Source organism: Rhinolophus hipposideros, assembly GCF_964194185.1.
Source record: "Rhinolophus hipposideros genome assembly, chromosome: 5".
Classification (NCBI taxonomy): Eukaryota; Metazoa; Chordata; class Mammalia; order Chiroptera; family Rhinolophidae; genus Rhinolophus; species Rhinolophus hipposideros.
In genome coordinates this window covers 80,747,639-80,772,528 of record NC_138051.1, presented here as the reverse complement: position 1 = coordinate 80,772,528, position 24,890 = coordinate 80,747,639, and the positions used below count along the sequence as shown (strand labels likewise).

Sequence of the window (24,890 nt, the reverse complement as noted above, 5' to 3'; positions counted from 1 at the left end):
AGCTGCCATATTGTCTCTCCTGGATGCCTCCAAGGTGGATTTCTGGTCCACCTTGTCCCCACCCAGTGGCTACAGCGATTGCTTCAATACCTAAGGGGATGATGTCGCTTCCCGGCTCGGAATCCTTCAGTGGATTCCCGTATAACTAGAGTAAACCTCAGGGTCCTAACTGGCCTGTGAAGCCCTGTCAGCCCCTCAGACCTCGCCTCTCTGCTCCAGCCACCCTGGCCTCCCCACCAATCCTTGGGTCCTGCAACAGATCGTCCTTGTCCCTTCATGCAGCCTCTACATGCTGACACAGCCCCTGTCCACTAGCCTGTCCTGGATCCCTTCCATCTCCAGGCACGCCGCCTCCTCTTATCCTGCTTCATTTCTCCTTCAAAGCACTTCTCCCTACCCCAAAGCCCTGCTATACATTGGTGTGTTGCACTTAACAATCTATTGCAGTCAAAATGGGAAGGCTGACAGGAAAGCCACTTTGGGTTCTGTGTTTGGAGCGGAGGGAAGAGAAGATTCTCTAAACTTGTGCTGAAGGTGACACCAGAGTGAGCCGAGGCCCAGTGTGTGTCTGCCCAGCCCACACAGTAGTATTTGCTGCGAAGAAAGATGATTAGGACAGAAGCTGTGCCAGTGCTAGGTATTAATCCCTTATAAGCTGGAAAGCAGGTGTCTGTGTGGGCCTAGCCTTTGATCACCCACCAGGCGCCTGACCTGGGAGCTCCCAGCAAGCTGAGTGAAGGAAGCTCTCCCAGCCTATGTACTTGTGGTTGTTTACAGGCTGCAGGGCTACAGTGTGAGGTGCTGAGACTCGCTTCCCCCATTCCAGGGACGCAAGGGCTGGGATGGTTTCCTTACCCACTCGATCCTCCCTGCACATTAGTCAGCTGGAGGGCTTTTGTAAAATAGGGGTGCCTGGGCTGCACCCCAAAGTTTGGTTTGTCCTAGGATGGGCCTGGACATTGGGGTTGTTGAAAATCTCCCAGGAGACTCATTTGCAGCCAGGATGGAGAACCTCAGCCCCGGAGGCTGGAGATGTTGGGCTGCTGGTTGTCAAGGCCGAGGAGCCGTCAAGGGTTCAGAAAATACCCTGTTGAGGAAAGCTGTGAAGTGCCTTCCAGTAAGCTGGGCTCCCCCTGCCTGCCCTAGAGCGGACTAGGAAACCTGGAGTTGGGCCCGCAGGCAGCTTCCTCGGGACAACCTGAGCCTCTGCCAGCGTGATGGCCTTGGGAGAGTGGCGGGAGTCGGCCCTGGAGGTGCCTGTGGCCACCTCACGCTTGGCCTCCTGGACCCAGGGTCCTTCTGCCTCCTCCCCAGCCTTGCAGAGCCCAGCACGGCACCCAGACCAGGTACATCCACCTTCCAGGCCTCCTGGCCGTCTGGCCTGCTGAGGACAGAGAAGATTAACCAACCTCGTTCTCCTCAGGACTTCACATGCGAGGGGCCGTAGCCCTCCTTCTTCAGTTTCTTTATCTGTCTTTCTACGTCTGTCTCTGCCTGAGCAATGTTCCCTGAATGGTCTGCTGAACCAAGGAATGGCCCGGGGCCTGTGATCTGGGGGACCCTGGAGCCTGCTGGCCGCTGGAGGAGACCCTGAGAGGCAGCTGTTGTAGCAGGACTCCATGGATCCTAGGAAAAGGCCCCTTGTTCCTACAGCAGCCATCAGCCCAGTCCGGTTCCTAGAAAGTAGGGCACAGCTCCTCCCACCCAGCCAGGGTGGTCTTCATATTTCTCTGTCCCCTGAGAGCAGCCCTTGTGGATTTCAACTGACTTGACTCGGAAAAGAATTGCTCTGAGGGGAGAGGGATTAAGGGGACGGGCCCCAAGCCCAGGCTCATGAGGGCTTTGAACCCATGCCCCCTGATGGACAATGAAAGGTTGAGGAGAAGGTCAAGTGGGGGGCGGGGGAACAGCCCTTGGGCAGCCTGCCCCTGAGACTGCCCTCTGTCAGCAGCAGTGGGAGACGAGGCCTTCCTTACCATTTTCTCTGTTCCCCAGCCCCTACCCTGCTGAATCTGCTGTTCAGTAATGAGGCAGAGCAGTTGGCCTCGTGTCCTCCTACCCCTACTTTCTGGTGGAGATGACAAGGCCAGGGTCATCAAGCTGGCTAGAAGAAGGCCAGAACCCTGGTGTCCCAAGCCAGGACACATGGCGCCCAGGGCAGGAAGCTTTTCTCCTCCTTGCCATGGAGCAAGAGCAGACATGACCAGCCTCTGCTAGCGGGTGTTTCCTATCCCATTTAGGCCTGACCTGGCAGCCTCACATTTCTCCCAATGTCCACCCTCTCCTCCACCTCCCCCAGCCCTCGTGCTGACGCCGGTGCAGACTTGAGCCCTGCCTGCCACTCTTTCTGGGAGCCTCTACCTGAAGCCTTCATCTTGTCAAGTCCGACGGCTAGCCTAGCCAACGGCCTGCTCTCAGGGCCTAGCATTCACTCACCCCGGGACTTCTGCCAGAGGAGACTGCACTGATGGATTCCTAGGTAGTGCACAGACCAGAAACGTCTCCCTTACTACTCAGAGAGCTCTCAGGGTATCCATACCAGAAAGAATGGGGTAGATTCACTTCTTGTCTCTCCAGCAGACCAGGCAGCACTTTCCAGGCCTTCCTGTGTGCAAACCGGGGCCATGGAAGTCCTCAGGGGTGAGAGGATCCTATGAGGGGGCAGCTCTAGCCCCAGGGGCCAAAGCCTCAAGGTGTGGGGTTCCTGCACAGTGACCTCAGGGAGGTTCAGCCCTTAGCAGCTCTGGCTCCTTCGAGGTGGAGGGAAGGCCCTGCTGGGAGGGTCCGGATACAGAAGCACAGGCCGGCAGAGGTTGGGGGGATTGTTTATTCAAGGCACAGTCATAGCATTAATAACAAGAAGGTTCGACATTCTGGCACATTCCTTTAGTGGTGGTGGCTAAGGGAAGTCCAAACCTCCCCCCTGGGGCCCCAGAGGACGCAATGCTGCTGACAGGTACTTTGCTTCCAGAAGTGTCTGAAGCAGGCAGGCGTGGAGCTGCTCTAGGCTCACGGGGCGCTTCTCGAGGGCTCTAGGCAATACCAGGTCCCTCCACTGCAGAGCCAGCTCCCTCCAGAATGGATCAAATCTGAGAGGGGGTGCTTCAGTGGACAGAAGGGGGAGGGGCAGCTGGGAGGTGGGCCAGTGAAGTAGGATGGAGGCCAATGTGTGAGGCAGGTGTGGGCCGAGAGAACAGGCTGGTGCCTGGATGTGGTAGGTAAGGAGCCAAAGCCTGCCTACCCTTACACCCCCACAGTGACCAAAGATGGTCAAGAGGCTATGGTGGAGCCCTGCCAGTTGCCTGGGTCTCCAGGAAGAGTAGAGAAGTGAGTGGATTCTGGAACTTTCCCAACATTCGCACATTCTCCCAGAACCGGATTGCACTTGGCCTAAATTCAGAAGGGGAAGCCCTCAGGCATGCTGCCATGTCATCTGCTGGGACCCTTTTTCATATGCAGCTTCCACAGGCTGCCGAGTGGGCAGGGGTAGGAGAGAGGAGGGACAACGGCGGAAGTGGAAGCAGCAGGAACAGTGCAGCAGGGGCTGCAGAGATTAGAGGTAGGTGCCATCAGGTAGTGCCCAGTGAAGGAGAGCCCACAGGACAGCTTCTGGCAGGAACCACATCCCTCGCCCACACACACACCAGGTCACTCTGGGGGTCAGGCAGGGCCTGGAGCTCCCTGCTACGCCCTGACCACCCTCCTCTGGAAAGGACCTGTCTCCTTGTTGGCTGATGAAATGTTAGGGGAGGAGGTCCTGGACATCCTGTGGGGATTTATGAGGGATGACGGGTATAATTCCCTCCTATTCCCAGCTGGGCCAGAAGCGGGAGAGACTGCCTCCTCTCTAGCAGACTCATGCTCTCTGACAAGATCCTTCAAGCCAAAAGCTGGGGGCATGGCAACGCGTGCCCTCTGAGCAGCATTTCCCCTGTGGGGTGAAGCTTGGAACTTCTGGAGCTGGGATGTGGGCAAGGAAGGAGCAGGGATGAGGCCCAGGTGATCTGAGTTCAGGGGCAGCCATGTGCTCATACACTCAGGTGTGAGCCTGGGGCCCACCTTCAGCAGTTTAGCGGCAGGGACCTTGACCTTTGGAGGAAAGAGCTCAGGAGAGCTCTAGAGCATGCAGACCCCATTCAGCTTGGCTCATTCTGGTCTCCTAAGGCCCCAGCTGGCCCTTCTCCATGACCTCCTTTGCTGGGGTGCCCGGTGGTCCTAATGGGGGCCTGTCCCCAGAGGCAGAGGCCTACACCCCCTTTCTTGGGCAAAGATGCTGGATGTCCCCAGCATTGTTCCTTCTCAGGATTTGACTCATCCAGGCCTCAGGTGGTGGCAGTCCTGGAAGGGCAGCCTATTCCACTAGAAAGGGCTTCTTTGTGGAGAACACAGCCCCCGCCCCACCCCACCCCTGGCAGGGCATCCACAGGGTCTGAGCCACGACCACCCTGGAGACCACTTGAGTGGCCTTCAGTTCAGAGTGCAAGCTGGCCCTGAGAGGAGAGAAAGGTCCTACTTGGAGGCCAGGGAATGGCCAGTGCTTTCAGTTTGAGGCATGGATGTCTTACCCTAAGCGGCTGCCCACCTTTGCCATGCTGGGGGCCCAGGCACTGAGGTGGGTCTGAGGCAGGAGCAGCTCTCCTTGGCACTCCTTGGCCTTGGGGTTCCTCTCATTAGGCCCTGGGGCTTGAGGAGGTATGGTGATTTCCCATCACCCAACGTCTTGGGAGAAGACGCCCTCTGTGAATTCTGCCTCTGTCCCTCCCACCTCATAGCAACTATCCAAGGTTTGCCTTCATCAAAATGCACACAGGTCCCATTTAATGAGCCCTGAGTGACCATGCCCCAGCTACCTTTACAAGAATACAAAGGAGAAGGGTCTCTACCCTGCTGCTCCTGGGGACAATTGTTGAGGGTCACAGGAACAGGAAGGGCCTTAGTCACCGCCTCTCAGGTCTAGGGTCCTAGCTGCCCCGTGCTCTGGGGGATGCAGAAACTCTCTCTTTGCAGACCTCCACGCAGGGAAACCTGGATAAGGTAGTCACCTGTCCTGTTAATGAGGTCCAGCACACATACCTTTGCTTCCTCAGGTTGCAGGGGAGGGATGGGCCAGGAGTGTGGGGGGCGGGGGGGTCAGAGCAGCAGCAGCAGCTCCTTGGTAGGGCAGCTGGTGGAAGGGTGGAGAAGCCCCTGGAGAGTCTTCGGTGGGCTTCTTTCTCCTCCCTTATGCACACCTTCTCCATCTGGACCCAAGGAAGGTCCCCCCAGTATTCAGTCTCTGTGCCCAGGGCTTCAGCCACCTCTCCCAAGCCATGGTGCTTGTCATCCTGGGGTCCCTCTGCATTGCCTAGCACCTCCCGTTCTAGCTGGTCAGCAGGTCGGGGCCTCCACACAGCCAATGGCCAGGGTAGCAGATGGCTACGCTGGGCCTTTCCAAAGTCAGCAGAAGTAGTGGGGAGGTGCAGGACCTGCCCTGGGCCGTCTCTCCTGGCTGGAGTTGCCAGGTGGAGGCCTCAGGTGCTCGTCAGTGATATTGGCTCTGGCCTTCCAGTTCCAGGCCTTCTTGGAACTGGGCAGAATCCCGCTCCCTTGCAAAGCCCCTCACACTGCTCTCCTCTTCTCCCGCTTCTGGCTCTCTGTTCATGGTGCCGTAGGTGTGCCGGGCTGGGGAAGAGGCTGGGGTCAGGTTCATCTCCGGCTCTTGCAGCACTGTGGCCACATACAGCTGATGGGGACAGAGAGGGGGGATCGGGGTGAGGTCACATCTGGGGCAAGGCTCTGGGCATACCCATCCCCCTTCCCCTTCCCCCCGGAGCTCTGTCCCTCCAAGCCACGATCCTTCCTTCTTTACCTGCACCCTGAGGCCTGGCCATCCCACCTGCCCAGTTGCTCTTGGTCATTTAATGAGCATCTACGAGCTTCCCGGGCTCTTTAGTACAGGTCTCCTAACTCCTGGTCCACTGTTCCTTCAACACATGTCATTCATTCCAGGTTCCAGGTCAGACTGAACCCAGGGGTACAGGTATTAGGTTCCCCGACGGTAGGGTCTGGAGAGATTCCCCCCATTCCTGAGCTAATGCACTTTTTAATACAGCTTCAGAGGTGCAGCCACGACTCCCTCACACTGTGTCACTGGTTAGCCTGTGAATCAGGATTTGAAACTGAGACTGCTGTCTGAGGTCTTGGACATGTGACCTGTCAAATCCAGGAAAGCCTGGGTTGGGGATGGGGAGGTAACAGAACAGAGAAACACAGGAAGTAGGGGGGATAGAGCTGTTTGTCATCCTATGAAGTGGCTTTTAAACAAACTCCATGTTTTGAAAATATTGTGGGGTAGAACTAAACCTTTCCTGTAGGAATTCACTTCAGTGAAACAAAACAGCCCTAGTTGATGAGGGAACAATTTTCCTGCAGAAGAATCTAGACATTTGCATAACGCCAAAGTAAATCCCTTAGATGACCTTTTAGTCATAAGCAGAAAATTGTAACTGAACAATGGAAGAAGCCAGCTGTCAGCTGCTCATCAGGGAGTCACTTCAGCATCATTAACGGGACTGAACAGGATATTATGTATCTCCTGATGGGATGCATGGCATTAACTGTAATGTAGTCTAGCACCTAGTATTGAACTTAAATCTATCAAGCCTTTGGATCTAACTTCCAATTATTTATTTATTTATTTATTTATTTATTTATTTATTTATTTATTTATTTATTGGGGAAGGGGAACAGGGCTTTATTGGGAAACAGTGGGCACTTCCAGGACTTTTTCCCAAGTCAAGTTGTTGTCCTTTCAGTCTTAGTTGTGGAGGGCGCAGCTCAGCTCCAGGTCCAGTTGCCGTTGCTAGTTGCAGGGGGCACAGCCCACCATCCCTTGCGGGACTCGAGGAATCGAACTGGCAACCTTGTGGTTGAGAGCCCACTGGCCCATGTAGGAATCGAACTGGCAGCCTTCGGAGTTAGGAGCATGGAGCTCCAACCGCCTGAGCCACTGGGCGGCCCCTAACTTCCAATTTTTAGGAAACACAGGAGGTAGTGGAATCTGCTACTTTTTGTGTTTGTAAGATGTCACGAAAAAACAGAAAAACCCAGAAGGTGGGACATTCTGCAGGCCTACTGGCTTGGTCTCTCTAACAAGTCATTAGAAAGAGATGGTGCTAGAATTAAAGGGCCAGGCACATGTGCCAGGTTAATGTAGCATAGAGACTGGACTGGATCTTGCTTTGGACAAGCTATAAAAGATACTTCTACAACACTTAGGACAATTTGAATAAGGACTGGGTATTCGAACAGGTAAAAATGTGTATATGTGGAAAGATGGAGATTGTTAACAAAAAAATACGGGTTATAAAACTGTATGCAGGATTATTTCATTTTAGCAAACATTATTGATACAGAGAGTGCCAAAAAAGTAAACACATTTTAAGAGAGGAAAACGCTAATAAAATTGTAAGACTCAATATACACTGATAACAAAAGATGAATACAAGTCACATTTGACTTCTGCAATTACAAGAGGTGCTCAAAGTGGTTACCATCAGCGTCCGGACACTTCTGATTACGGTGAACTACTGCTTGAACAACACTGACCAAAGTGTCCACTTGTATAATTTTTTTGGCACCCCCAGTATATATCTGGAAGAATATACACTGAGGTATCAGTGGTCATCTCTGGGTGATAAGAATATGCAATTTTTATTTTCTTATTTTTGCTCATCTGTTTTTCCCCCATAATATTTACAAGTGTTCATATACCATTGCTGTAATAATGAAAGATTGAACAAACCAATTCCAGCAAACTCGGGTTTTAGAGTCAGACAGACCTGGTTCAAACTTTGTTCTGTCACTTCCCTGCTTAGTAGGACCCTCGGGTCTAAATTGACCTTTTTGAACTTGTTTCCCCATCTGTAGAATCAGAATGAAAACACCTACTACGTGGGCTTATCATTAAGATCAAGAACAAGAATGGCACAGCTTCAAGTTCCTAAGATTTCAATAACCCATTGCTAACAATAGTTGAAAAGGGTCATCTTGGAAGGGCCCCAGCGGAGATGCTAAGTGAAGAGAGACTTTCCTGATTGGAGACCTCTTCCTCTGTCCAGTACTGAAGCTCCTCCCCACTGCCACCCCCAGAGACGATTTGTCCACCTTGGTAGGTTTGTTGTTTGCTGAGTGTGAGGCAGATCTGTAGCTCTGTGCTCTGGGAGTGGGCATTCCCAGCGCTGTTGTGTCTCTGTATTTGAACCTAACTCTGCCACGACTGAAGAGCCCACTCTCCCACCGGGCCCTGCCCACCACTCTGCATTTCCATCAGGCTGTCTGTGGTTCTGCCAATGCTCCTGATTGTCCTTCTGGGTCTTTGCACAGGCTGATCCTCTCCCCCCAGTGCTCTTCCCCCACACCCTATTCCACTTGGCAACCCCTACTCCCATTTCTGGGGTTGGACTAGATGCTCCCTTCTCCAGGAAGCCTTCTCCACGTGCCCTCTTCAGTGCTCCTCCAAGGCACCCGGGCTATGGACATGGGCCGACCAGTACCCAGCTCAGTGGACGCATCGGTGGCCCTATATCTGTGCTTGTAGCTAGGATGCAGGCCAGTGCTCATACCCCCACAGGCTGAGCCACAGCGTGGGAGCCAACATTCAGTCTGCTGGGCTCTGCACTCTGCGTCTGGCCTGGTCTCTTCACATGCCAATGGGCTCACTTATCCGGTGCCGCTCTGGCCTTACCCTTCAGTGCAGACCTCCAATAGCTTCCTGCAGCTCTGTCTGTGCCGCGCTGCCTGGCACCTGTGCCCTTGGAGGCAGCTTGTGGTCCTGAGGCCGAGCCCCAGCACGTCCCTGCATCTATACGACTGAGCTTGCTGTGGCTGGGTTCTCCCTGACCTTTCTCTTCCTTTCTGAGTTCCTTTTATGGAACGTTGAGTAAACCTTGGATCTTCTATCTTTCCAGCTCTTCAGCCAGGGCCACGGCAGCAATTTGACCTGGGCCAAGTCCTGCTGTGTCAGAGGAAGGGAGCCCAAGGGGGCCCCATCTCCTCCCCAGTACCCAGGGTGAGCACTGAATGTTGGTGTCCCCACAATGCCGCTGGAGTAGCCCACCCCTGTAGGCACCACCCTCCCACCTGTCCCCCGGGGTGAAGGCACCGACTCACAAGGGAGGTGGGCGTGGAGGAGGTGCTGCTTGGCTCCATGTCAAACACGGTTTCCATTGTCTCCTCGTGCTGCAACAGTGGGGAGAAACGTGGAGGGTCTCAGAATGGGGGCATCTGCCCTTTGTCCCCTGCTGCACCACATTCAGAGGAGAGTAGACCCTGTACCTGGGCTTATTAATTCAACCTTAACTCAAATGATCTTCTGGATGTCCAGAACTGCAGCCCAGGTGGCAGGGCTAAAGCTCAGGGGGACAGAGAGAGGACTGGGATGCTATAGGGGGTGCTTCCGGAATGTTCCATTCTCAAGGAACCATAATGGGGGGAAGTAAGTAAAGTTGGGATTGGGGTTCCAAGAGGATATTGCTTTGAGTCTAGGAAATGCCTTGACTTCAGCTCACTCCTCTTTCCTCCCAGGATTTCCCCTGGCTATGTGGAAGGATCCTAAACCACTATGGTCGAGTCCCCTGCCACCGTCCTTCTCCAGAGTGGACACTTGGGCAACCAGATCCCATGGCATCATTCTATTGGGAAGACAGAGCCAGAGGCATCATGCACTCCGCTCCTTCACTAGCATGGCACTTGGGCCAGGGAATGGAGGAGGGGGCTAGATAGAAAGGGCAGGGGGGGCCTGTGCCCATGGTCCCAGAGATGATGTGGTCACTAGAAGCGAGAGGAGCCTTTTCCAAGAAGTTCCTCCTCTGACTCAGCTGGATGCTAGTACTTTAAATCAACCAACTTTCTTTTCCTTATATAAATTCATTTAAAAAGGAAACAATTTACTGTTATAAACAGAAAACCGGTGTCGTTGCTATAACAGAAAAGTGAATAAATAAGAACTAATGGAAAAACAAATGTGTAACCATGAAAAACAAAAGGTAATGTTTTCACCCACTGGGAATCCTTCCCGTTGCCTGTACAGACACCTCCCTTTGGGACATGCTGAGCTAGAGCACACAGCACCATTGGCAGGGCTGTCAATGGGCATGGATGGACTCCCTTCTCTAACGACGAGGCTGGGCCCCACCGGCACGGAGCCGAAGGAGTCACGGAACCCAGAAAGCCAGGCTCCCCCCCAGACAGCCTCTAGGTCAATATCCTGGGACTTCTAAAAGTGAGAAGATGACTATGTCCCTTCCCAAGGTCATCATCCTTTACCACCTCCACCCAATCCTTCAGCCTCTCTCTCAGCCCTCCATCCCTTGGAATGGTGCTCATAGCTCAGTGGCTCACATGGTAGGAGGGATAGGCCAGCAGGCTGCTGTTCGGAGATGTCAGAGGAGAGAAGAGGAAAGGACAGTTTGTTGTCTTTTAAATATCCCCATCCCGTGAGGGGGCAGTGCCTGGGCCAAGGCAAGGTGCATGCGCACACACACACACACACAGACACACACACACAAAGTTTGTACAGCTCGTAATCAGAGACAAAGTCTAGAACCTTTCATCTCTGTGGTGCTGTGGATGCCCAGGTCAAGCGGGTATCCTAGAGCTGTGTCCCCCAGGGGCAGGGGGGAACCAGTGCTGGACAAGCAGGCTGGCAACTCACCGTATAGTCAGGAACCGTCCGAAACTTCCCCAGAAGAGTGCCCAGGAAGGCAATTATCATGGAAATGATAAGAGTGGAAAGGGAAAAGATGGTGATGCTGTGGAGGTAACCTGCCAATGAGAAGAAAAGGGGCTCAGTGCTCGAGGACCGGAGCTGTGGGCAGGCGTCTGCCAGCTGAGATGCCACCTGAACTGGCAGATGCCTGGGCTCCACTCAGTACCTCTGTAGGGGCTTCAAGCCTGCAGCAGAGAGGCTCTTGCCCATTTTCCCTCCTAACAACTGGAGTCAATGAGCCTGGCACAACGACATCACGCCTTAGTGCTATTTGGCCATTTAGAACTTGGTATCTTGTGGGTCCCATGAAAAACATTTAATTGACTTAAGCACCCACTTAAATGCCCATTAAACATGTCCTTCTCCACCCATCAGTTACCTCCCACATCAACGTCTCTGGGAAGTAGCTTTGAGTTACTCATTTGTGCCACGGCCCCCACATACGATCTCTGACCCACACCTTTCCTGCTGAGCGTGCACTTAGCCAGGCTAATGGCACTGAAAAGCAATCCAGAATTTAACAGTCACCTGTGTTTTGCTTGGCGATATTTGGCAACTTTTTTAGGATAGCAGTTTCCTAACTACGTAAATATTAAAAATCAGTCTTTACAGTCAGAGGTAACTGCAAAACAATGCTTATCATCATGTTTTTATAATAGCAAAAATGGTAAACAACATTGATATCCAACAATGGAGAAATGACTAAACCTGATAGAGTTTAGTGCAGCCATTAAAAGGCACGTGCTCAAACAGTATTTTAATAACACAGGAGATGGCTCAGAACATAATGGTCAGTGGAGAAACTCAGAAACACTCAGGATATAGTACTGAATGTGAAAAACAAATATCACCATTTCGAAAAGTCGTAACAAACCAATAAACTCCCTCCTGCTTTGCCCCCTCCCCAAAATGTGTGCACAGAATGAGGTCTGGGAGCAACCAACATCAGGCTCCAGGTGAGGCTATGGGTCATTCAAATGTTGATCTTTCTATTTTTTCTAATAAACACGTGTTCCCTTACACTTAGAGAAAAGCATTCCAAAAAGTGAATCTGCTAGGTGGCAGGAAAAGCCTAGGGGGATATGAAATTGGGGGTCGGAGGGAGACAACAAATAGCTAATACACACAAGTGACTGAGAGCTGGGCGTTTACAGATACCACTATGACAGAAAGAGTAAAGAAATACAGACTTTCCCTTCCCCATGCCACCGAAAAGGTTAAGGTCAAGTGTCCCTCAAATCAGGCTAGTGTGGGGGCAGAAAGGAATCAATGCAGTGTGGGCAGGAAGGAGGATGGGGGAAGGTCGGGGTGAGCTTCTTGCTTCAGAGAGGTTTTCTAGTCTCTGGCCGGAGGGGACAGGGAGAGCAGCTTCTTGCAGCCAAGAAGGAAAAAGCTGGCTGCTGGGGCAGATGCTGACTCCTCCCCAGTTCCCAGGTTTCTGACAACTCATAAGACCAGGATCCCAGCGGGAATATCATGAGAATTGAGCCTGAGAGCTAACATCTTATTTCCCGCCAGCCTTGAGTTGGAATGAAGGAATACAATGTTTCTTGCCCTCAGGGTTGTAAACCGAAATGCCTCCAATTTGGACGCTGCTGGCCCAAGTCCTTACCTTCAAAGTTCTGTTCTGTCTGGCCTCTGATGTGAACCCCTAAGGCCTAGAGAAGCCACTGGGCTGGGCCACGCTCAAGGAGCAGCACCTTGGCCCGCTGGCTCTCTGCTCTCGCAGAGCTGCTGTGGAGGGGTTGATGGAGCAGGGGGGCAGGCAGAGGAGGGCTGGCCGGCAGGCCGGGGCCTACCTAACCGTAGGATGGAGAAGAAGAGCATCCAGAACAGACCCAGCAGCGGTGCGAAGATGGCCTGTTTGACGGCGGCCATGTGGATCTGCCCGTTGAGCTTGGTCGGGGCGTAGGAGTAGTACATGTTATAGCGGTCTGTAATATGCTTCATGCAGAGGTACAGCAGTCCTGGGGGCCCGAAGAGGGACGCACACTCAGTGGCGACTCCCCAGCTGGGGCTGAGGCTGTCACAAGTCCCCCAAAGGACTGAAAAGCCTGAGTCAGGGCCTGTCAGGTTGGAGCAGCAAGGGCCGGGGATGGGCTGCGGGAGCCCCGTGGTGCCGACCTTTGGGATCTTCGTTTTCCCTTGAGCCCCCAGAACCTATTCTGTCCGTTTGGTGAAGAGTCATTCGCTCTTGCATTCAGTGAACAAACAGCCATGCGACCTCAGCCCCCTGACCTGGCCCTGGCCCTGACACCTCCCGGCCTTCTGACAGGCTGGCCCAGCTCTCCTCCCGCTCTAGGAGGTGGTCTGAGGTTCAGGGGCTCCACTCCTCCTCCCCATCTGAGGGTGTGAAGCCCTGGCTGTGCCTTAGGGATAACTCACCAAAAGGGACAATGACAGGGCAGGTGATACTGTAGGCCACCACCACACTGAAGACGTTCAACATCCATGCGTACTCTCGCCCATACTGGAAGTCTATGGCCTGGTCCTGGGGCAGAAGGCAGGAGTCACCCTAAGGTGGCCAGCTCCCCTTGGCTTGGCTACTTCTGTGGCTCCTTATCTGTCCTCTGGGAGCTGGTCGGCAGCTCAGGCCTGGCAGCAGCCTATCTTCCCTCCCCAGAGTCTAAGAAGCACCTACCTCACCTCGCCATGCCTCCCACACTTGGTGCCCAGCAGGTCCCCCTCCTGACACTCTCCCAAGGGAAACTAAGGACTGTGCTTAGAGAAGGGCCTGGCCCTCACCTTTCTGATGTGGACTCTCTCTGGCTCCGACCTGGAGAAAAAGAGGCGGGTGCTGTACAGGAAGAGTGACCCCAGGCGCAGCAGTTCCATGCCTGTGCCAATCAAAGCTGCTGTGATCACGTAGTTGACGAAGAAGGCGCCACTGTCTGGCAGGAACACACACCTGGGTATGGCGGAGAGTGGAAGACAGCAGCAGAAGCCAAGGAGGAAAAGGAAAGGGCAAAAGTGTTGGGAGGAGGGAGGAGAGAGAGTGAGGAAAAGAGCAAAGGGAGTGGGGGTGGGGGATGGGATGGAGGTAGAGATGGTGAGAATATGTTTCATAATCTGTGCTCCCCGCTCAGTTTAAGTTAACAATCACCCTTCAGAGCAAGGAGGGGGATCATCTCCATACAGTGTGGATGTGTTAGGAGATGCGTGTGCTGGCTTGATCTAAAGCAGGCTGTTTGACCTGGATCCACAGACCCTGGAGAGTCCTTGAGTAGTAATGGGCTGAGGGGGGGTGGGGGCGTCTGTGACCTTGAATGGGGAAAAAAATTACATCTTTATTTCCACTACCCTCTGTCTACAATTTAGCATTTCCTTCAATTAAGAATGTGGGCAAAAAACCACCACAATGTCAGCCATGGTGGTGGGTCTGTCACTTACTGAAATCAGGTATTTTCATTCACATTGCAGTCACTGCTGACATCTTACAATATCATTTGTGCTCATCACAACTTCAAAATGATGCTAGTTATGAGACATGCTGCTCAACTACACAGGGTTGACAATTTCTTCTCTGCAGACGAGTATTAGATGGAGCTGCCCAACTACAAGTAGGAGTCATTCAGCCACCTAATGGCCAAGCTGCCTGTTCTCACACTGGTGACTCAGGCATCTACAGAATTCTGTCAACTTCCTTGAAAAGAGTAACCTGAGAGCCCTGGACATAGTTCAGAAGTCCTTCAAAAGCTGTTCTTTCTTGATGGCATCAGAGTTGAGTTAGGGACTCATAATACTTTTCTTTCTCATATATAAACTGTATTCAAGATATTGAGTAACCAAAAACGAACTCATTCATTTTGGAAAAAAACAACTTACTACAATTATAGTTTGCAGAAACTACAGAAAACTTGGAGAATTCTGGTCCTCACAAGCTATGGAAACTTGTGTTGTCATTTCCAATATCAGATAGTTGAAAATTAGTATTTTCAACATTTATAACCCAAAAAAAAAAAAAAAGAAATTGGCTGGAGGTCCAATACGACCTACATGTTGCCTTGTTAAAAGATCTTCCCTACCCCAATATAATATTCTTTTTTCAGCTAAATAACATCAGCTTTCACATTGATGCCTCTAAAACAGTAAAATGTAACTTTAACTTGCCTATATGTAAAATGCTTTGTCCTTTTATTAAATGTGTTACAAAGATTGTGTTACAAATTCTATTTTTAAAATATTTGATAACTATATTTCAGTATAATTGGTATTCTTTGTAATCCAGACATTTTGTGCATTTGAAGGCATTTACTCAGAGTATATGTAAAACTGGTGAAATCCGACTAAGCTCTGTAGATTGTTTCCATGTCCGTTTCCTGGTTATGATATTGTATTGTAGTTTATGCAAGATGTTATCATTGGGGGAAACTGGATGAAGGGTACACAGGACTGTTGGGGGACAATTTCCTGTAAATCTGTAATTATTTCAAAAACTTCAGGGAAGGGGTCCCTGGGCTTTACCAGATTGCCAAAGGGGTCTCTGCCACACGAAGAGTGAAGAGGCTGCCTATTGGGAGTGTTTGCATGCACTCATCTCTACTTGTGTAAGCAAATAAAGGACATATGTATCCACTTGGTGTGAACACACAGCAGCCCCCGTGTACACCGGGGGTCCACCTGAAACACTCCCTCGAGTACTCACTCAAACTTGATGGATGCCTGCTCCAGATAGTAGATGTCAAAGAGCCAGCGGAAAAAGACATCCAAACTAGAAGCAAGCACAAGGCCAGACTTTTCGTTAACCGATCTGTGAGCTAAGGCCTGCTTCAATTCTTCTTGGACTGTCTCCACTCCTTCCATCCACCCTTGCCCAAGCCCCAAAGACTCTTTCATCCTAATATGGCCACTCCACCCACACTGCCTCTCTTCCTTCTTAATCCTGGGACACCCCTGCCCCTAACCCTTTGGCTTTTCAGCTCAAGGTCACTTCCTTTAGCAAAGTTTCGCCAAGCCATTTCTCCCACAATGTTCTTTCCCTCGTCTGAGTTTCTACTGCACTTTGGCTGCGTTTTCCCCAACTTGGGGCTGTTAGTGAGCCGGCAGGGATGGCTTGTCTCCCAGTTCAATGATAAGCTCTTTGAGGGCAGAGGTCATGGCTGACACCTGAGAGTTCACATGATACCCAGGACATGTTAAGCTCAGGACAGGCGCTGGATTGTCATTTGAGGAATGGATTTGCAGCAATCACAGGTCAGCCTACAGAGGAGGTTCCACCTCTAGGGTGAGCCTGGCTGAGAGAGGAGGGATAATTAGAGGTGAGGTACCTGGTCAATCCCATAGAGGGCAGAATGACCACCATGAACACCAGAAAGATGTAGCACTTGTACACTATGATAAGATTCTGGCTTGATCTAAAAGGAAACACACAGAGAGATTTATTCAGTGAGCGAGACGTGATAAGAACCAAAGGTCTAACTCCAGAATGAAGAGAAGGAGAGAGACAGCTCCCTGGCCTAGAACATTGGTTTAAGAGGGCATCCCAACGCCATCTCCGTGGGGCCCTATGAGGCATGCCGTGGCCGGGAGCAGCAGGAAAGAGTAGTATGATTAACTAGTGATGTCTGCCCTGGGCACAGGAAAGGGAGGGACAGGTACCATATACTCGGTATCTGCTGAAAGGACATTACCAATGATACTCAGAATCCCTTTAGAGTTTCAATAATCAACATTAAGTCCTGCTTTGGCCAGAGGAAAGACCAGTAAGGATTTGTTAGGACAAACCTCTTGGTTTACTGCTTGGTAGGATGGTAGGAACTTTTGGTGCAGGAAATAACTTTTGAGACCCACATAGTCTTCAGGCCAAAGCAGGTCCGCCTGCCCCAGGATGTAATAAATACTTTCTATCCAATTACTCCCATAGAATTATTAGGGCTAACAAATGGGAACTAGCTCCTGATTATTTAAAATGTGGGCATTGTGTGGGCTCCATGGGTCTACAGTGAGGCTGAGTTCATGGGCTCCTCGCTCCAGCCATAGCAGCCTTCCCCACAAGCTCCACGTAAGCCCTGCCTTCTCCCTCTCATCCTGTGCCCTCTGCCTGCAGCTCCATCCGCTCAGTGCATAGCTGGCTGATGAGTGAGCAGCCCAACGAGACCTGCTTTGGGCCCCGTATCCCTCATATGGTGGCCCTGTCACAGCATCCCTGAAGCCAGAGGCCCATCCCTGAACCCGGTCCCCTCTTTTGGGATGGTTTTGGGTATTAATTTCCATTCCCTAGGCCAGATGGGAGGATCTGAGCAGCAGGCTGGTGGAGGTGGCAGGCAGGGAAGAGCTGGGGAGAAGAGCTGGCCTAGGAAAGGAGGCCCTAGCTCACCTGGTCCAGTGGGCTTCGAGGAAGGCAGAGAGGTAGACAATCAGAGGCAGTGACACTGTAAAGGCCCAGAGCATCAGGGAGGGGAAGAACTGGGTCACTATCGGGCTCTGTAGGGGCAGAGCAGAGGAGGGCAGAGAGACATCAATGCAGTAAGGCCCCTTCCCCTCCGAGGCCACCCCTGCCTTCTCCCACATTCCTGGCCTCTTCTCCTCCAGCTCAGTCCCAGAGCAGGCCTGGTTTCCCTGAGTCTGCACAGTAGGCCTGGTCTTTCTTACCCGCCTCCCTGACCAGGGGTCTGCCTGGCTGGGGACAGGCAGAAGCTGGCACCCCCAAGGTCAAGTGGCATCCTCAACAGGCTTAGGTCTGCTTGCTGAGGTCACTGGAGGGGCTGCCTTGGGCTACCCCTAGTGACTTCACCCTAAGGCCAGAGCCAGCTGCTGGCATTCATGTCGCATATCTCCAGGAGATGATACTATCTTCAATGTGATGTTTTGTGAGAAGTGGTAAAAAGGAGGGAAGGATAGGAAAAAAGAATCCCCAGGGATTGCTACGGCGCTCCTACCTGGAGTTTATTGGGAAGATGACAAAGGAGGACAAAAGTAAGCAGCAGGTGTATGTATGTGTGCATGTGTGTGCATGTGTGTGTGTGTGTGTAGAAGCATGTGTACACGTGCATGCCGATAGAAGAGAGATAGGGATAATATAGAAAGAGGCCCTCTAGGCCCATGTAACAGCCTGAGGCTATAGAACTTGGACCGGGCCAGTTCAGTTCCTCTGAAACCTCCTGTCAGTGTGAAGCATGCTCTGACTTCAGGAATGGCTCCTGCATGGTCCGGCACTCCCACTGTGGAGTGGAGGTGTCTGGAAATGAGGGATGTGGAGACAAATCTGGGGTCCTACTTCTCTCAGAAGGCTGTGTTGGAACTTACCTCACTCTTCCCCACCCTCAACCCTATACCTGAAACCAAGGACCCCAGTTCTAGAGAACATGGGGAGGACAGAGCTGTCACACTTGCCACACGCTCTGCTGTACCTTTTGTACCACTAGAGGGTCTGGGGGGGTCTGATTTAAAGAAGCCGTCTGAACCCACATTTCATTGGACCACCCAAGCCCTAAAACTCACCCCAGAACCTGCCTGCCGCTGCCCCTCTCCCTCTGCTCTCCAGTCCCAGTCCCTAAGATGGGCAGAGACCTGCATTCGTCCCTTTTAAAACAAAGGAAACCCCACCCCACCATTTACACTGCAGCCATCTCCACCATGTCGGCGGTGCACGGGCGCTGGAGTTGTGTCCCCATGGGCCCCTCACGCCATCCTCGTCTGAGTGCTTCCTGCCCCTCCCTGGGGCCCCTCGCCTGGCCTGAGCAGAGGCAGCACCTGCAGCTTCTCGAGGGGGCGGGTGACGTTGTACATGTCGATGGTGTTGATGATGATGGCCGGTGTGGTGAGGAAGAAGAACAGGAAGAAGAGGAAGGTGTTGATGGCGATAAAGCGGGCCCACCAATGGCAGCGGCGGACGGACAGGTGCTTCCTGGGAGGGATGGAGGAAGGAGACGCACTCAGGACCCCGGGTGGGTCCTGAGACAGAGCCTGCGTGCTGGCTCCTGCATGCCAGCTGTGGACTCAGGCTGCCCTGGTCTAATGCAGCCCATGGGCCCAGACCCGCATGCACCTGGCCCTGGACCTTTCCCTCAGTCACACCCTTTGTAAATGCTCTGAATATACCCCATGGGTGAGCCCAAAAATAGATCTGAGTTCTTTCTGCAGGAGAAGCGTTTTCCCCAAGGGTTGGTGCCTTCCATACTTGTGGTGGGGTGGGCTGGGGAGTAAGCAGAGGCTGTGGTGCTCAGAAGAGGACATGGCCCAGCCCAGTGGGGACTGTAAGTGGGCAACAAAGTGGGAGAAGAGGCCTTGATTCCTTTCCACATCCTGTTGCCTTCTTCAGTCTCAGAGGAGCTCAAAGGAGAGGGGATGCAGAGGGGGCTTACCAAATAATGTCTTTGGGGTGTGGGGCAAAGGAGACCCTCCAGTGGTAGGATTTGACAATTGTGGTCACTGAGGACTGTTGGGGGGACACACCACAGTGGATGTACTTGTAATCGTCCATGATGCTGCGGAGATGGGGGAAGGAGAGAGAAGTCTGGGGTGAGGCTGACGGGTTTGCAGGGATCTCATGCCAGGGTCCCACAGGTAAGCGCTCATCACTTCCTGGGGAACCTTGAAGCCTCAGATAGGTCTCCCAGGACCTTAGAAGTGGCAGCTCCTAAGGCTTAGTTGTTGGAGGAAAGCGGCATTAGAGGGAGGGACTGTCCAGGAAGGGAGGGGACCACACAGATCTCAGTTAACGTCTGGGCCTCTTAACAGCAGTGACAGTACAACACGTGCTCTTTCTCTAAGGTTGACGGGGAGGTACTAATTTCAGCCTCATCTTAAAATCAGTACCAAATACTCAGTTCTTTCTGGGTACCCGACACTGTGCTATTTGGCAATTAATACTCCCAATTGCACAGATTACTAAATTGAGGTGCCTGCAGACAGAAGCAAAGAGGGGCAGGTGCTGGTCTTGGAGCTCCATCTTTCACACTTCTGCTGTAATTAAATCCACTTCTGCTGTAATTAAACCCCAGCTCCTCTCTACTGAGTGACTGTCTCAGAAAATAAACACGATTGTCTTATGCAGGTGTATTCTCTTACATAGCACACACACCAGATAGAACGTATATCTTTCTTAATCCTCTGGGAGGTGGACAGGGAAGATATATGTAACCAAATTTGAAAAATACGAAATTTGAGAGTGTACGTGACTTACAAAATTGCGCACAATGATTTGTGACTAAATTCTAGGCTGTCCCACTGCTCCTTTGCAGGGTGGCAGTGGGCAAGCACAAAGTGTTGTGCATGATGGGGCTTCCCCAGGGAAAGGTGGGCCCCCACAATCATCAAGAGACTCATTCTGGGGCTCTCATCTACTTGACCCAGTGCTAAGGATCTAAGATTACTTCTAGAATGTTCCAGAGTGGACCTGATCCACAGTTGGGGCTGCCAGAGACTGGGGCAGAGGAGAGAGGAGGCTGTAAGATGATGAATAAGGAGAGGCCTACAGCACAAGAGGAGAAACAGCACGCTGAGCTTCTCTATTCTGACTCTGTCACTGGTGAGGAGAGGGGTGATGTGTAATGAGGGAGAAAATGGATATCATTCTTGTCTCAGAAGAGGAACCAAGAGTTCAAAGGTTACCCTGACCACTTCCGTGCTGAAGCAAGGACATATGGGAATGAGGAGCCCAGTGCCTGGTGTCTCTGGAGACAAGTTGAGCCTGGCAGCTGGGGAGAAATGGACGTGGCCATGCTCTGGAAAGCAAGATGGCGGCTGCCTGTGAGGAGCATGGAGGGGTTGAGGGGAGGTCAGGATATAGCAAACCGGAGGGAGGTGCTCTCCTTCCCTTGGCTGAAATGAGGGTAAAGGAGGATGGTTTCAGAGAAGCAGAGGCCTAATCTTGAGGCGGGGCTGGGCACAGCCAGTGGCTAGCCCTGACACTCACCGCTTCGTCATCCTGGCATCCTGGAAGGTGACAAAGATCAGGTCCAGACGTTTCAGCTGAACACGGTTGAACTCGGCATTGAACTCATCAGTCAGCTGCTCCTCCAGCTCACTATAATATTGCTCTGCATCTACCTGGGGTGAGATATGGCCCTCAGAGCTGGAGAGGCCAGACAGAGCTCTAGGAAACCTTTGCCTGTACATGAGCCCTCTCTCTACTCAGAAGCCCAGGAGATGGTGGGCCTGAGGCCTCGTTTCCATCCCCAGCTCCCTGTGAAGCTTGGCAAAGAGCTCAGGACCCCAGATGGGCTCCAAGATCCCAACTCTAGAACAGGAAGAGGCTAAGACTCTGAAATTAGCTCCCTGCTCTTAGATCTGGGGAAAGCGAGGCATAGCTGGGAGTAAGGGGATGCTTTAGGACTTAGAGTAGACTCCAGAAGAGCAGGAAAATGGGTTTGCAGCATTTTTAGGAATGGGGGACGATTCTTTTTCTGGACTGGCTAGAATTTGGGGCTGCCTTGAGGCAGGTATTTGAGTCTTGAGGCTGCCTTCTAGCCACAGTGGGTAGGTGACAAGATGGAGCCCACTGCCTTCACATGTTCTTGGCCTATCTCTGTGAAAGCCTTAGCCCTGGCAGGCTATAGCAACCTACTATATTCTCTCGGATCCTCCCAGCCAAGCGCAGAAGTGGGCCAGATAAAGCCTCCCTGGATCACTCTGGAGGTGGCCCAGAAAGGCTTCAGCTCTACATTCTCCACAAGGAGGCAGGATGGGCGGGAAGGAAGGGAAGAAGGCTGAATGGGTCCTGGGGCCGAAGGGTGCGGGTGAGGGCCACTGCCCGAGCCCTGCACAGAGCCCGGAGACCCAGTGCCCCAGCTCCCCCTCTGCTGTGTCCCAGGACACCTCCGCCACTCACCTCTTTGAAGCAGGTCCAGCACTTGCAGAAGCACAGGCGGGAGCAGGGGTGGGTTTTGATCATCACCTTTCCGTACTTCTTAGCCTTGGCCGTGTAGTAGAGCCGGCCCCGCATGGCATGGCGCCTGTCCGTAGGGCAGTAACGGGGGAGGGGTGGGGAGGGATCTCGTAGTGGGGGGGCCCAGCAGAGCCACATCCTCCCCTCCTACCCCCACCCCAGACCCAGACAGGCCCTGCTGCAGCCTCACCTCTGATCGTCCAAATCAATCAGGTTCCTGACATCATAGCAGAAGTGGACTCTGGTCACTGCACACCCCGGATAGGCCTCACTGCAGCCACAAACATGGATGCTGAACCAGCTGTGGGGTTGGGAATGTGCCACCCTACCCCGTGCCCAGGGCCTCAGCCCACAGGGCTGGGTGGCTTAGCTGCCTGTGGTGCCTGGTTCTTGGGTAGAGAACCCAGCTCTTGCTCTTAAAGCCAAACTTCAGGGTTGATCCCTGGTCATCTGAGATTGGCCACACCTTTCCCAGATGCCCCAGAACAGGGCCCAGGGGCAGAGCTGGAAACTGTTCCTCGTAGAGAGATAATGAGCTCCTGGGGCTGGAAACTTGGGTCACAAAAGACGTCTCAAGATGACCTGCTTTAGATAACTGTGGTCCAGGACCTTCCTGGGCTTGTAGTTGGAACAACGGGGAAAGGAAAATTAGCTCTCCCACCCCCAACACCCACACCACGCACGGAATCCCTGACTTCAGGGGACCTGCTCTGGCCCCAGGGCTCCCTCACTCTGAAAGGCTGACCCTCAGCCCAGTGCAGTGTGAACCATCACCTGGGGTATCCCTCACCCCAGCCTCCTGAGCTGACTCGCCACCCACGCGAGAAACCCAGGCAGGGTTAGCAGGAGGACGCATGCTCAGCCCACCCAGCCCACTTACTGAAAATGCTTAATGATGACTTCGGGGTCTTGGATGTCTGTGGGGACGTAGGTAATCATCAGTGTCCTTGTGACCTACGGGGAGGGCGAATGGAGAAGGAAGGCTGTGCTCACACAAACTCCTGGATGTCTGGGTCTTTGGGTGGCCCGGAAGCTTCTGGAGCAGGCCTTCTACTTGCCACGCCCAACGGGCTGAAGCATTCAGGGGAAGCTTTCAGGGGTATGTGGATTTGGGTTCTGGGATAGGGTAAGGTCAATCATTCATTCGGAGGGATGGCCTCGAAGGCGCTATCCCACTCCACTGAGCCTGTGAAAGGCCGAGGGCAGGACCCAGGGTTGCTCCTCTTCACTGTTTCCCTTCCCCACCAGAGCTGGACAGCTCCAGGCTTCTTCCCTTGTGGTGCCTACCCACGCCCCCTGGCTGCTCCACACCCAAGGGCACCCGTGTACTTCAAATCCCGGGACGCTGCCTGAGCCTCTTTCCTGGCCTGGGGAGCATGCCCAGCCCACATGCAGAGCAAGGAGTGGAGAAGAGTTAAAGCCCCCTAATGCGTCGTCACTCAGAGTGATGGGCAGTGAGTTGACGGGAAAATGCCCCAACGGCTCCCCATTAGGCTGGGGAACTCTACCGCAATTCTCCAAGCTTCCCATAGGTTAAGCACTGGCTTCCACAGTGGGGAGCTGCCCTTGCCGCTGCCTTTTATCACAGGCTTCTCTTCCAGTTCCACTGTACCTCCCCCACCAGCGGTCCTTCCTGGGATCACCTCCCAAATAAACAAATGCTACTCAGACCCTGGTCTCAGGGTCTGCTTGGAAGATGGGGTGGGGGTAATCCAAACCAAGATAGTGGGGAGACTTGGGGGCAGGACCTGGGGGCTCTGACCTAAGAAAGATTCTAAAAGGTCAAGGAGTTTGGGCATAGCTAGAAGGAGCAAGTGGCAGACAGAGCCCCAGAGAGCAGTTTCCAGGCTCTCGGCCTCACGTGGAAAGGTGCTGGCTTGGGTAGTAGATGGCCATCAGCTGTGACTAGTTGGCCATCAATTGTAACCAGTTAGCCACTGGCTACTAATATAACTGCGGTGGCTGACCTAGCAAGCGCGGATTGCAGCTAGTAAGTGGGGTTGGGTTGGTTGGCAGAGAAGTGGACGGCGGATTGTGGATTGTCTGGCGCCTGCTTCCTGTATTTCCAACCCAGCCGCCAGGGAGAATATAGTGGTGTGACTCCTCTACCTATGGCTCTGTGGGTGCTCCTTTTTGGCCTGCCTCACCATATCCTGCATTCTTGTGCGGGGAATGAAAGCTGAGTCCCTGCATGACATCAAGCAAGGCTATAAAAATGTTTACCCAGTAGTTCTGCGGAGGACACTGACCACGTAGGATGTGGGACCCTGCTGGTCCAGGGGTTTCTTAAACCTTGAGTTTTCAGATGATGGGGAGGTCCCAGGGTCATTGGAGAGGGGACAGGGCAGCGGGAGTGCAGGGGTAGGAGGCACCTGGGAGCAGCTGTTTACCAACCAGTTTGGAAATAACTCCATGGTTTCACACCCGGGATGCTGTTCAGGGGTTCCAGGTGACGAACCACAGGGTTATGGGGAGGGAGCTTCTCTGCTCGGGGGAGACTGGTCCCCACAGATGTGCAGAATGTGCTCAGCCGGGAAGCCTCTGCGAGTGGGAGGCTCAGCGGGGGAGGGGCTCTAGCTGGGAGGGAGCAGCTCTGGTAGCTCTTTCCCTTACCTTGGAGCTCTTCTTGGGCACAAATGCTAAGCACTGATGAGTCATGAAGATGAGGTTGGTGATGAAGTAGAGGAAGGAGAAGAAGCTATGCAGCCACAGGACCTTACTCCTATCAGGAGCAAGACACGGGAGGGTGAGATCCCCTTTCCCACCCCCACAGTCTCCCCCGGGGCCCCTCTCCCTCAGACCACCCTCTAGTGTGTGCTTCCAGACTCTTGGAAGGGATGGCAGTGGCGAGACAGGGGTGTCCCGCTAATTAACGCTAACATTTACTGAGTGCTCACTCTATGCCAGACCCAGGGTGGGACTAGCTACTTAACACACATTTTCTCACTAGACTCTCACTAGGTAGGTACTCTCTTCCATTTACCCCTAAGGAAATGAGGTGATCTGCTTGAGGTCACTCACTCCTAGCAGTGGCAGCCTGGGGGGTGAGCCCAGAGACTCCCCATGGCTGTGTTGTACTATCAGTGGCTGCAGTTCAGACCCCCACAGCTGCCCAGTGGGCCAAGCGAAAGGGCTGCCCGACCTCTGTGATGAGGGACTCTGGGGTCCTACACGAGTGGGAGGAAGGATTTGGAGGAAGGTCGACCCAGTGGATTCGCTACACCTCCCCTGGGGTAAAACGAGTGGTGGCACTAGGGCTTTGGCTTCATGTGATGCTGTCCCAAGGCATCTGGCCAGGATGGCTGTTCAGAAATA

General features: G+C 52.9%; 1 protein-coding gene across 7 annotated transcripts in view; it reads right to left on the bottom strand.

The window, feature by feature from the left end:
• Nucleotides 1-2,809: 2,809 nt before the first annotated feature.
• Nucleotides 2,810-24,890, bottom strand: part of TMEM63C (transmembrane protein 63C) — a 76,393-nt gene continuing 54,312 nt past the window's right edge. For 6 of the 7 annotated variants that reach the window (XM_081048243.1, XM_081048242.1, XM_081048241.1 and 3 more), the window contains 16 exons: nucleotides 24,189-24,297; nucleotides 22,456-22,529; nucleotides 21,766-21,846; nucleotides 21,519-21,642; nucleotides 20,604-20,737; nucleotides 19,051-19,173; nucleotides 18,440-18,593; nucleotides 17,064-17,170; nucleotides 16,015-16,101; nucleotides 15,393-15,458; nucleotides 13,493-13,655; nucleotides 13,133-13,238; nucleotides 12,547-12,714; nucleotides 10,694-10,803; nucleotides 9,151-9,219; nucleotides 2,810-5,722 (listed from right to left, as the gene is read on the bottom strand). In XM_081048243.1, coding sequence (XP_080904369.1) covers nucleotides 5,522-5,722; nucleotides 9,151-9,219; nucleotides 10,694-10,803; nucleotides 12,547-12,714; nucleotides 13,133-13,238; nucleotides 13,493-13,655; nucleotides 15,393-15,458; nucleotides 16,015-16,101; nucleotides 17,064-17,170; nucleotides 18,440-18,593; nucleotides 19,051-19,173; nucleotides 20,604-20,737; nucleotides 21,519-21,642; nucleotides 21,766-21,846; nucleotides 22,456-22,529; nucleotides 24,189-24,297 — 1,876 coding nt within the window. In that variant the 3' untranslated portion in view covers nucleotides 2,810-5,521. The remainder of the gene's footprint in view (nucleotides 5,723-9,150; nucleotides 9,220-10,693; nucleotides 10,804-12,546; nucleotides 12,715-13,132; nucleotides 13,239-13,492; nucleotides 13,656-15,392; nucleotides 15,459-16,014; nucleotides 16,102-17,063; nucleotides 17,171-18,439; nucleotides 18,594-19,050; nucleotides 19,174-20,603; nucleotides 20,738-21,518; nucleotides 21,643-21,765; nucleotides 21,847-22,455; nucleotides 22,530-24,188; nucleotides 24,298-24,890) is intronic. The other variant, XM_081048247.1, reaches the window with a different exon arrangement.